We start from the raw sequence: 13,127 nt of genomic DNA, 5'->3' as shown, positions 1-13,127 counted from the left end.
CAGAGAGTTAGTTCAGTGAGGAGGGAGGAGAGGTGGATAATCGCCTCCAGACTTTGTCCAAGGTGTCTTGGACAAGATTTTCAGACTCACCTTGGCAAAGCGGCACTGGAGCGTTCCATTGGTGGATTCCCTGTGGGGTGCGGGTGCAGGTGGCAGTGGTCTGGCCAATCAGGTTGAAGCCCCGGTCACAGCTGAAGCGTAAGGTACTGCCTAGCTTCGTGCCCGTCAGGCTGTGTACCGAGCCGTTTACGGGAGGATCCGGAGTACTGCAGTATGCCGCTGTAGAACATACAGATTTAAACACAGCCAGAAGTCAAAAACGCATCCATCTGTGAAACCTCCTGCTCCAGTGCGTATTTTATTGCTTTTCGATTCCTCATCCTGTTTACTGGAAATAGCAGATATTAATGCAGCCGAGAGCAGAGGACTGATTAAAAAAGATGCATGGCATTGAATTGTAGGTACTTGTGGAAGGTCATAAATGATGGATTTGAAACAATAAAAAAATCGTTTTGTGTACACTTTGTTCGCCTAAACGGTAATTCCGAATACAACCAGAGTTATAATACAAAGTTATGCTGTTTGGCATATGCAATACAGGCCACGTTCTATCCTGTGGCACGAAGACCTGAGATCAGATCTTAGTAGGAATGTTCTTGTTGCAGACTAAACAAGAAAAAGAATGACGGTAATGATACCAGCATAATATAAAAGGAGGTATGGAGGAAATTAAAAGGAAATGGGGCAGGAATGCAATTTGTCGCATTATTAATCGCTATGACCACATTAAAGTCCTATCTGTTTCACGAGTTCACATGTCCATATAATCCTTCAGTAATACAGGTAAACAGATTTGGCTTGCTGGCCCTAATACAGGGGCTTGAGGAAGTTACCCCTTCAGACTATTTAATTAATGTAAGTTAATAAGTGTAAGATTACTGGAGGTTTCCGGTAAAAGATGTCATGGGAGTGAGGCAGGCTGCAAGTATTTTTGTTGCCCTTAAAAAAGAAAAGTTAACTTGAGAAGCCAAATTGCACAGGAAATAATTTCAAGATATATTCAAGACACACATTATAAAGGATGAGACAAAAGTACTGATTAAGAAAATTATTTTCTGCAGTGTAAGCAGCCGCTTATGTATATGCCCTTGTGTTGCCAATGACAGGATTAGATGAACAAGCTCTTACCTAACTTCCATTTAAATTCCATTACAACAATGCTAATTTCAGTCCAACACAATGCCTAGCAATGATAATTTCCTTTAGGAGAGTAAGGGACCGCTCACACAGGACACATTCTGGCATTGAAAACAGCTAGATGGCAATAAACGGCAATAAAATGGAATAGAACCGAGGGGTCTCAAGACGTGTTTTTCAAAGCTGAACAGCTGTTAACTATAGCTACATTAAAGGCATATTAAATACATTGCGCTGATGGCATTAGACTATAGACTTCTCTGAGAAAATCAATAATATCAGAAAGGTGATCAGCACATCCTTGAGTTGCGCTGGGGTCAGACAGATCAGACCACCTGAGAAAGTAGTTACTATGTCTGATTTCAAAGAAATTGATGGCAAAATTTTGGAAGAAACCGTACAGCACCTTAAAACATCAACCTGCGCTCTTGATACACTTCCCACATCTTTTTTCAAAAGTGTGCTAAACAGTTTAGAAGCAGATCTTCTAGAAGTGGTAAATGCCTCACTTCTCTCTGGGAGTTTTCCAAACTCCCTGAAAACTGCAGTTGTCAAGCCCCTCCTGAAAAAGAGCAATCTGGATAAGACCATATTAAGCAACTATAGACCGATCTCAAATCTTCCTTTCATAGGCAAGATCATTGAAAAAGTTGTCTTCAATCAGCTGAACAAATTCTTAAGCTTGAATGGATACTTTGACAATTTTCAATCTGGTTTCCGACCACATCACAGCACAGAGACAGCGCTCATAAACATAATAAACGATATTCGCTTAAATACTGATTCAGGAAAATTATCAGTGCTGGTACTACTCGACCTCAGTGCTGCATTTGACACTGTCGATCATAACATACTTCTTGACAGGCTGGAAAACTGGGTGGGGCTTTCTGGGATAGTCCTAAAATGGTTCAGGTCATACTTAGATGGGAGAGGTTATTATGTGAGTATAGGAGACCATAAGTCTGAGTGGACATCCATGACATGCGGAGTCCCTCAAGGCTCAATTCTTGTGCCACTCCTGTTCAACCTGTATATGCTCCCAATGAGCCAAATAATGAGAAAGAACCAAATTGCTTACCACAGGTATTCCGACGACACACAGATCTACTTAGCCCTTTCGCCTAACGATTACAGCCCCATTGACTCCCTGTGCCGATGCATTGACGAAGTCAACAGTTGGATGTGTCAAAACTTTCTTCAATTAAACAAAGACAAAACTGAAGTCATTGCGTTTGGAAACAAAGATGAAGTTCTCAAGGTGAACGCATACCTTTACTCTAGGGGTCAAACAACTAAAAATCAAGTCAGGAATCTTGGTGTGACACTAGAGTCAGACCTTAGTTACAGTAGTCATGTCAAAGCAATGACTAAATCAGCATACTATCATCTGAAAAATAATGCAAGAATTAGATGCTTTGTTTCCAGACAAGACTTAGAGAAACTTGTGCATGCTTTCATCACCAGCAGGGTGGATTATTGTAATGGACTCCTCACTGGCCTTCCCAAAAAGACCATAAGACAGTTGCAGCTCATACAGAACGCTGCCGCTAGGATTCTGAGCAGAACCAGGAAATATGAACATATCACACCAGTCCTCAGGTCTTTACACTGGCTCACAGTTAGATTTAGGATTGATTTTAAAGTATTATTACTGGTATATAAATCATTCAATGGCCTAGGACCTCAATACATTGCAGATATGCTCACTGAATATAAACCCAACAGATCTCTCAGATCATTAGGATCATATCAGCAAGAAATACCAAGGGTTCACTCTTAGCATGGCGAGTCCGCTTTTAGCTATTATGCCAGCCGCAGCTGGAACCAGCTTCCAGAAGAGATCAGATGTGCTCCTACAGTGGTCACATTCAAATCCAGACTCAAAACACTTCTGTTTAGCTATGCATTTACTGAATGAGCACTGTGCCGCTGTTCGTCCGACTGTTTGTTTTGCTTTCAAAAGATCAAACTATAGGCAAGGTGACAGATAGGGTTTTAATTATGGTCAGCAGGGCATTTAGCCCGTAACTGTAAATGCCCACTCAGAAGGTGAAAGTGACGTGTATTAATGTGGGTTTGAAAGTAGAACAGTATTCTGAGAAAGAATGTGAACGCAGTGCTAAAGAAAGTGAAAAGAACGTGCGAGTAAATGAGGGAGAAAAGAAAATTAAAGGAAAGTTGATAGATGGAAGTTGTAAGAAGATTGAAGGTTAAAAGAAGGTTGAAAGATTTAAGTCTTAAGGGAATCCTTTTGAAGGAAAGATCTATAATAATATTCTTTTCTTTTTTTAATCTTTTTTTATAAGTACTGTATTTAATTTTTCTAAACTGTTTTATTAATTCTTATTTATTTTTATTATTTTTATTTCTTCTATGTAAAGCACTTTGAATTGCCATTGTGTATGAAATGTGCTATATAAATAAACTTGCCTTGCCTTGCCTATAGAATGCAAAAGTCAAAGATGCCCATGTAAAACTTGTCCATGGTACAGAAGTTAGAATGTAAGAATGTGTCCTATGTTAACAATCCATAAAGATTAAAGGGTTTGTACAGCATGCTGTGATTTAAGGTAATCTATATGCTAGTGTATTCCCAAAAGCTGCCAAATATCACTTGCAGAAGATCTACATTTCTGTTCTAAAGTTTGGGGTTGGTAGATGTTAATGTTTTTCATGCTCACCAAGACTGCATTTATTTGATCAAGAATATACTGTAGTAAAACACTAATGTTGTGAAATATTATTGCAATTGAACTGTTTTCTATTTGAATATATTTACAGTGTAATGTAATCTTGTGCTTGCAAAGATGAATTTTCAGCATCATTCCTTCAGACTGTTCAGTGTCACATGATCCTTCAGAAATCATTCTAATATGCTGATTTGCTGATCAAGAAACAGTTCTGATTATTATCAATGTTGAAAACAGTTGTGCTGTTTAATATTTTTGTGGAAACTGTGATAATTTTCTTCTAGGATTCAGGACTTCAAGAACATATTTTATTTGAAACGGAAATCTTTTCTAACGGAAATGTCTTTACTGTCACTTTTAATCAATTCATGCGTCTTCGCAGAATAAAAGTATACATTTCTATCCAAAAAATAATACGTTAATTTCTTTCTGTTCTGAGAAAATTGACCAAATATACTGATGTATCAAATTATGGTTCATAAAAAAATGAACAAATTAACTAATAAATAACAATACATCCACACAGGAGAGAAACTGTGAGAAACATTTAGGACTTTAGCTCTTCACAGAAAATGTTAAAAGTGAAAGCTAACTCACTGTAGGACAAAGACAAATAAATAAATAAAGATAACAGTAATGCAAGGGCAACTCTCAAGTTTTACAGGAGACAAATCTTTCTAATGATCAAACCACTGAAACATAAAATGTTTCCAGCCTCTCATCCATTAGCACCGACAGTGGAGATTATAGATAATGGACAAATCTAGAAGTTTACACATCACATTCCTGTAGTAAAACTTTGAATAAAACCTCCACTAATGGTTTAAATGGCTCAGAATGCTGCGGACCGGTTTTATTTTGTGCGTCATAACTCTCATGTAATAGAGCAGGTGCTGCCCTCTGATTGTTGGCCACAGAGTCTGGCAGTAACAGTCTGGCTGTAAGAGAAGGCTTAGTGGAAATTTAGCCTTCCCGCTCAATTAGTTTATGAAGTCTGCGTTACCTAGTCGAGAGCCCCAGCTTTGCATTTAAGAAAGTCACAATGTAAACAACCTTTCATGGTTAAAGCTGTCAATTTTCAGCCTTTAAACTGCACTGCTTCTTGAGTCATTCGGCAAACCTCACACAATGTGATGGTGGGAAGAAAAGGTCAAGAATTAAAAAGAAAAATGAAAAGAGAAACAAAGTGTAAGGAGCTGCTCCAGTTGATGAAGTAACAGCCTGTGGAGATAAAAGATGGACTGAGAAAGAAAACCGAACAAAGCTTTGAGTCTGTCCCACCATCTGTTTTTGTCCCACCAAGGTATCGCTACAGAAGGGAAACCATATTGAGGAGGAAAACCTAGGTGTGCTGCTGCTGTTAACCCAGACTGTCACAGAGCCCTATATCAAAAATCCATCATGCGAGGAGGGAGCTGAAAAAGCCAAACAAGCTGATGCCGAGAGAAGGGACCCTGATGAGCCAGACAAAGGGGTGATTAGTCATTCTTCTGAAACGCTAATGATTAGGAGCATACGGAAACTTTTTAAATATTTATAGGGTAATAACTCATTTAGAATTACGCCATTGCTCATGAAACTGTGCAATCAGGTCTTGATAGCTTGTGGCAGTATTTCCTACGTAATTCTGTTTTTGCAGCGGGGAGTCATAATTGGTCGTTCTGGAAATGCGTATCTTTAACAGTAAGTTGTCATAAACATTCAGGCAGTCAGGAAGCCATATTTTATTTGTTAGATTGTCATTTGGAAGCCAAACCGATGAGTAAGTTCATGAGTTCATGAGTTCTAACCCATTCATTAAAAGAATCAGCTCATAAGAGTCATTTTCTCACGAATCAAACTTTTCTAGTTACACTGTATGTTTGTTTTTGCATGCAGATAGTGAAGATGCAATAGTATTATTTCATGGTACTGTTTAAATTTAAACTGTAAACTCATAGCTTGTGAAAAATACACTGAGCACTATGAAGAACTAAAGTAATACAAAAATAAATAAATAAACAAAGCTATGAATCTATTAATATATAAAAAAAATGCAAATAAATGATTTGCTTTAAAAAAAAAAGATTAAACAAATTGATTTATGTAAAAACTGTCTTGGTGAATTCCAAACACAATTTGTGTTTTGGTGATTTAGACGATGTGTTGAAATGCTCACCTGAGTAGCGAATTCGAAAGCCCTTGTGGCTGGAGGTGTGATCGAAGGACCAGTGAAGGTAAACCTTGCTAGAAGAGCTAGTAATACTGAGCGGAGATGAATAGTTCCCGCTCAGAGTAATGAGCAGTGGACTCTGTCTTGATGGACCTGCAGGATAAAGCAAAGCATAAGGTTATAAAATGTATCTGGTCCAAAATGATTACATCTCAGACCAGATATGTGTTTGGTATTCTGAATCTTAAAAGCAATGATTCTAAAAGTTTTTGGGTATAGGTTTACATACTTGAATTATTTTTCACATATTTTTACATTGTTGCAGCACCTCTCTTCCCAGTCTGTCAGTAACGTTCTGTTTAGTTTCGGTCTCTATGACGTCCCTCCTTCCAAAAATCAGTGTGATGTGATTGGTCAACTGCTTCTAGCTTGTTTCAGAAATGTCACGGCCCTTACCATAACCGCCAGTTTCAACAAACTATTATTGCAGCTTATCCAGGCCACGGCACTTTTTTTGCATATGCTTTGGATAGGAATCATTTAAATGAGGAATATTGTGATGTGTGCGTTCTAGGAAGAAAACTCAAGACTACAATCGAGGAGTTTCAGGGAGTTCAGAAACAGTGACAATGATATAGAGAATAACTCCCTTTGGAGTGACTTTGTGCTTTGTAACCTTACAGATCTATTTAATGCTCAAACAAAAACATCACACACTAAAGAAAGATGTCAAAAATGTAAAAAAAGCATAATAGGACCCCTTTAAGAAATGTCTTCTATGTATTTTATGCACATTTGCTCTGATTTTCTAAGGGTTTGAGTATATATGCAAACTTGAAAGCACTCTCAGAAAATCTAAAACTGAGGATGTGGAAGAATCAGAAATGTTTTATAGGCCCTAAAAACTGGTGTAAACTAGGTCCAAAATGTTTAGTGCATTTTTAGCAATGGCCCTGATTAGATCACCTTTCATAGAATAATAAATATAATATAGAATATATACATTTGAAAAATGAAAACTGAGCAGTATTTTGGAACAATTACCACAATAATAAAATAAATATGGGTTTATGTTATATCTTTTTTTTTTTTTTTTTTTTACAGGTAATTATTTTGTTGCACAAGAAAATGATTGTCTATTACTTGGAATCTTAGTAAATCAGAGCCTTTGACCTTTGCATTAATTTGGGCAAAAAAAAAAAAAAAGAAGTGTTCCCACTGGTACCTCTTTCTGTCACTATCAGTAGCCACATATCTTACAAACTTCAAATTGACATGTTTACCACCAGCGGTGACACAACTGGTGTGTTTCTGTCACAACATAGTCTCTCCACCTCTCATGGCTAATGTTGACTGACAGGGCTCCGTCCATAAACTTCACTGGTGGTGCTTTTAGATCAGCTGAACTCTTGATTCAGTCCAGAGGGGTGTGTGTGTGTATTAAAGGCTATTCCAGACATCATGTTAGTGTCTGGGTCAAGCTGCAGGGAGGTAAAGGGATTCAGTGTGATCTGGCTGGTTATGGCATGTTGTGAAAAGCAAAGTCTGCTTCGAAGCGCAATGGGAGCTGAAAGCATAATCAGCACGGAGCATGCCAGCTCCCCTCAGGAGTGGCTCACACTGCTCCCAGATGAGTCACACAGTCGCTTTGTCAGCCTTAGAAAAATGCGTGTAGCACAATGCCATTCTGTGAGACCCAGCTGTCATTTACTGTAAGTTTTATTTTACACCTTCATTTCACTCTTTTTAACTAAGCTTAGGGCGCTTTCACACTGGCAGTTTAGTGCGGACCGGGGCACGGTTCGCATGAAAAATCGCTAATGTGAACGCTGTCATCGGACCCGGGTGCGCACTAGAGTACCGAACCCGAGACTACCTGGAGGAGGTGGTCTGAGCTCGGTTGCTCCCGAACCGTGGCGCGGTTCGCGTTAATGTGCAAGCAACACGGACTCGGGTGCGTGCTTGTTCAGGAAGTATAGTATCCCGCGCATGCGTATCACTGTCGCATCAGTGAAAAATCTTCTGCGAGCAGCAGAAACACGGCGTCCCCTGGATATGTGCTGAATTACACCATGTAATGAACATAAACGTAGTTGTCTCTCACAATGTTGTGCATAATAGCACCAAAAAAACAGACAAATTACAGCTATGCTCAGTCGAGTTGTATTCTCCATGCGTTTTCCGTGTTTGCGATGACGTAAGATCACTGCAAACGCACCTGGGTTCGATACAACTAATTGAGTGTGAAACCAGACCAACGCTGCGGGGGGGTGCCGGGAACTAGCGCACTCGGGTTCGGACCGCAGCAAACGAACCCAGTGGAAAAACGCCCTTAGATAAATTATTATTTAAAGGAACTATAAGAATAAGTAATGACTTTGGGTTGAACCAGAGACTTTGGTTGAACTGAGTAGAAAACAGATATTTTTAGTTCATTTCACAATATTACTGTTTTTACTATATTTTTAATCAAATAAATGCAGAGCATAAGTGACTTCTGGACCGACCCAACAATTCTGAACGGCAATGCATAAACTTAATCTATATTTAAATGTAATACTATCTTCATGTTTATATGTTTAATTCATGTTTCAAAATATGCAACTCAAATTAAATGATATTGCTGGTTATGGCAATTTTTCATTTATTTTGCATTTTCTTTTTAATTCATGTAGCAAAATTTCAAAATAAGGAAAGTGGAGGCTTATTCATGTCATTCTTTCTTTGTCAAGTTGCATGACTCAGTTTTAATTGTGGGCCACTTTAATGACGCCTAAAATGTGATGAGCCTCTATGTGTGTGAGATGACCCTTCTGACCTGTAATCCACTTCGTAATCTCAGTCTAAATGGGTTCACTTTCACCCCAGAAAAGCCGCTGACCTAAGACTGGCCCTGAACAGACCCCTGTTGGCTAAAGCAATTCCCATTGCCTTTTACAAAAGGTTTTCACTGTGTAAAAGCAAAGTTTCATCCCTTTTGGCCTCTCTTCAACTGTCTATCTTGTTCAACACAGCAAGGCTGCCTGTGAGGTGTGTGTCAGTAATTATATTGGAAGGAGGAGAAAAACAGATTTTGTGAGCAAAAACCATGTCTGAACTAGTTTTGCTATGTTTGTTCCTTGATTCAATCTTATCTTCAAACTATCACAACAACAGCAAAAAATAAATGATTATTAAGTACGTATAATTTATTTAAACAATAATAATAATAACCAATCAAAAGATATATATATTTTAAATAATAATACATTTTAAATAACTGTACATATAAGAAATACGCTACCTTTCAAAAGTTTGGGGTCAGTAAGATAAAAAAAAAAAAAGAAGAAATTAATACTTTTATTGAGCAAGGACATATTAAACTGATCAAGTGACAGAAAAGACATTCATAATTCATTCAAAAGAACCATTTCTATTTCTTACAATGTTATAAATGCTGTTCTTTGGAATTTTTAATTCATCATAGTATCCTGAAAAAAGTAGCATAATTTCCACAAAATATAACTGTATAAATAACTGTTTTGAACATTGTTAATGAGAATAATAATGTGTCTTGAGCACCAAATCAGAATGATTTCTGAAGGATCATGTGACACTGAAGACTGGAATAATGGCTGCTGAAAATGCATAAATTTAAATATATTCAAATAGAACAGTTATTTTAAATTTGTAATAATCTTCACAATACAATTGATTTTACTGTAATTTTAGTCAAATAAATGCAGCATTGGTGAACAAAGGAGGCTTCTTTATAATTTTTTTTTATAAAATACCAACCCCAAACATTTGCACTGTAGTTTACATAATAATAATAATAATATTTATTATTATTATTCATTTTATTATGATTATCATCACATGAATCAGAGGAAAAGATTTAAGGAAAAGCTATGCTAAATCCACTCACCATCAAAGATCTCCAGCTCATCAAACTGTCTGCTGGTCTGAAAGTGTTCAACGGTGAAAGTGATGTTGTAACCTGAATCCACCTTCACCACCCAGGAACAGGACTCGAAGTGTGGCAGGCTGCTGCCCGGTGACTGACTCAGGATTATCCCTGTGGAGGCTGTCATCACCTCGTTCATAGGACAGGTGACTGAGGAAAACAGACAAGAGCGAGTTCAGCTCCATACATTCAGATTTCCTTTGATTTTCCACATGCATACATCATACGTAGCGGTGACGCAAAACGCTACTACCTCTCAAAACCCTTAACCATCAAAGCAACGTTCAGAACCATTCAACTCAATTGACCAAAAAATACATGAAAGGAGCCTTGATCAAAAACACAGAATTACAGATCTATAGCTCCATTCAACGTGACACTTGAACTTCAGATGCAACAGAAATTGTCCAGCCTATTGATCACCCAACTATTCAAGCCCAATATACAGTTCCCACTTTGTGCATGTCTATGGTAAAGCATTGAATGCAAGTCAATGATAACACAAAGCATGCTCGGCCAGTCTGTTGTGACACTGAGAGGATTGATCACTGTTGTTCACACGGTTGTACGCCTGGCTCTCATGCCTCAGTCTGTAGTTTCATCTCTCAGTCATTGATATTCCTCAGAGGCCCGCTGTGACATTTCCCCACACTTTTACCTTGAATTATCAGGCTTTATGCAGTGGCCCTTCTTGGCTGCTTCCCTCAAATCTCGGAAGCCTGTCTCTTATTTTCTCCATGGCTGTCGGAATACAAAGTAAGCATCCAAATACAAATCCCAGCATAAAAGGATAAACCCTCATCTCTGACACCATTTTATTATTTTGGCTCCGCATGACGCAGATGACACGGATGAGAGGTAGAGTATGCATCAGACAGGGAGGGATTGTTATTATCAAATATTTATGACACTTACGTTTCGGATATGAAATATGGATTTTTATATTACTTGTCTTGCTAAATAAACACACATCTGTTTCAGACTTCCGCTGGTATGAATACTTCTGCATGAGATTATTATGGCAGAAAAATTGTTGAGATCTTCTAACCCTACCGCCCAACTCCGCTTATCAGAATATCGACAGGCGCGGCGTGCTAAAACCCTGTAAACAACATGACCCACAGTAAACAGTTTTGTTTCTATATTTGGCCTCTTGGTCAGTCGTTTAGCACCTTAATTGACTGACATTTAAGCCCACGGGTCTGTGCACTGATTAGGATGGACGTTAATCAAAGCAATAATTGCATGCATGCTGTGCACTGTCCGGCTTTACGTGTCAAACCTGAGATAAGTTATTCTTATAATTACATTCAGGTTCAGAGCCCAGTGAATTGCTTGGGTGACAATGATTAAATTATAAAACGTAGCTTTGAGAATTGATATGATATAAATCACACTTGTGGTTTCTGGTCGAGACTGAGCCTGAGCCTGAGCCTGAGCTCGGCGGATACATGGGAACGGTGGATCCGTTTGACACGTTTCCTTTACGAGGGTAAAATATAGAAGCTCTGGGACTGGCTACACGGCTCTGAGGTGATATAAAATGTGAATGCAGTTTCATCGGAGGACAAACATTATCATGGATGCATATCGATGCCCGCTTGAGCCTATCATCACTGCATAAAGCATAATGTGCTCAGGTAAAAAAATACACCCCCGATAACCTACATCTGTGCATCCTGGAGCTCGCGCTCACAAATTACATTCTTTAAAGTGTGGGTGTTAGGGATCTTTATTTGCTGCCGCATACAGAGCTTTGAAAGCTGGCTATTAACCTATAACACAAACAAAGATATATTGTAAAGCAGCACACTGATAGATATGACAAGTATTTTGCAAGCACCTTTAATGTATCATAACAGTTATAGGCCTTTGCTATATACTTGATATTTACATTGTCAGTGTATTCATGTTTAAATCAGTTTATATTGCAAAACATAAAATAACTCTTGGCATCTGGCTGCGTATCTCACTGTGCTGCCGAGATCTGTATATTCTATAGAAATTGAACCGGTTTCATTTTTGATGTACTAAAATGTATTTACAAATACTTTAAATACTAAATATTTATTTTAAAAACTAAATATGAATACCTTTGTCAATATTATAGCAGTAATAATAAACGGTAACACTTTAGTTTAGGGTCCAATTCTCACTATTAACTAGTAGCTTATTAGCATGCATATTACTAGGATGTTAATACTTATAACGCATATATTAATGCCTTATTCTGCATGACCATATTCCACATCCCTTAATTCCAGCCAATACCTAAACTTAACAACTACCTTACTAACTATTAACAATCAGTACTTAGGAGTTTATTGAGACAAAAGTCATAGTTAATAGTTAGTTAACAGTGAGAATTGTACCCTAAAATAAAGTGTGACCTAATAAATATTTGGTATTTTAACTGTTTTTATTCTCCATTTCAGACCAAAAGGTAACCTTATTCATAGCAGATTAATAAGTTACACCAATATACTGATAACTCTAAATATCAGCTTATAGTCCTTATTCACAGAAGCGCCATCTTTGAGATTTTAACGGGAATGAAAACGAGGCTGTGAGGGACAGACATACATCTCTTCAATGGGTTGTACTGTTATTTAAGTCATGTCACCATAGAGCTTTATACAACACAGATTGTTTCAAAGCAGCTTTACAGGGGTAACAGGAAAATGATGCATTTCGGCTGTTGTTCAGCTGAAGTCAGTTCAGAGTCGATTCAGTTCCGTTGAACCATTTAATGTGTTTTTGGACTGTTCTGCTGATGAAACACTGCAAAAATATCTTTCCAAGAAATTGAATTTCAGTGGACAAAAAACTCCAGACGACATGACCTGTGGAAAATTATAAGTGATCTACGAGCTTTATACAGCTATTTACAGCAGATGCCATTGCAAGCACGGTAAGTATATCCCTCACAACCTCACTTTCATACCTGTCATGGCATTGCTCTGAATAAGGTCTATTGAATTAACTGGTTGTCGCAGTCAACATGCAAAGCAATGACCCAGCAATGCAAGTAAACTGCGTTTGCAAGACTTTATTAATAAATGAGGTTATTACACAGTAGTGACGTCAAAGCGTAATCATTCGTGTCTCTGACAGAGTATTCCATTTGTTATGTCGGTTGTGA

The 13,127-nt window shown here is 37.9% G+C and overlaps 1 protein-coding gene across 1 annotated transcript in view; it reads right to left on the bottom strand.

Annotated features, from left to right (window-relative positions):
• Positions 1–13,127, bottom strand: part of csmd2 (CUB and Sushi multiple domains 2) — a 324,493-nt gene that overhangs the window by 32,051 nt on the left and 279,315 nt on the right. The window contains exons 47-49 of the mRNA XM_082187012.1: positions 9,947–10,135; positions 6,046–6,192; positions 91–279 (exon numbers count right to left, since the gene is read on the bottom strand). Of these exons, the coding sequence (XP_082043138.1) occupies positions 91–279; positions 6,046–6,192; positions 9,947–10,135 (525 nt within the window). The remainder of the gene's footprint in view (positions 1–90; positions 280–6,045; positions 6,193–9,946; positions 10,136–13,127) is intronic.

The sequence above is a fragment of the Leuciscus leuciscus genome (assembly GCF_965113295.1).
Source record: "Leuciscus leuciscus genome assembly, chromosome: 12".
In the NCBI taxonomy this organism is placed as follows: Eukaryota; Metazoa; Chordata; class Actinopteri; order Cypriniformes; family Leuciscidae; genus Leuciscus; species Leuciscus leuciscus.
The sequence above is the reverse complement of the archived record's forward strand: the minus strand, read 5'-3'. Positions and strand labels throughout refer to the sequence as shown.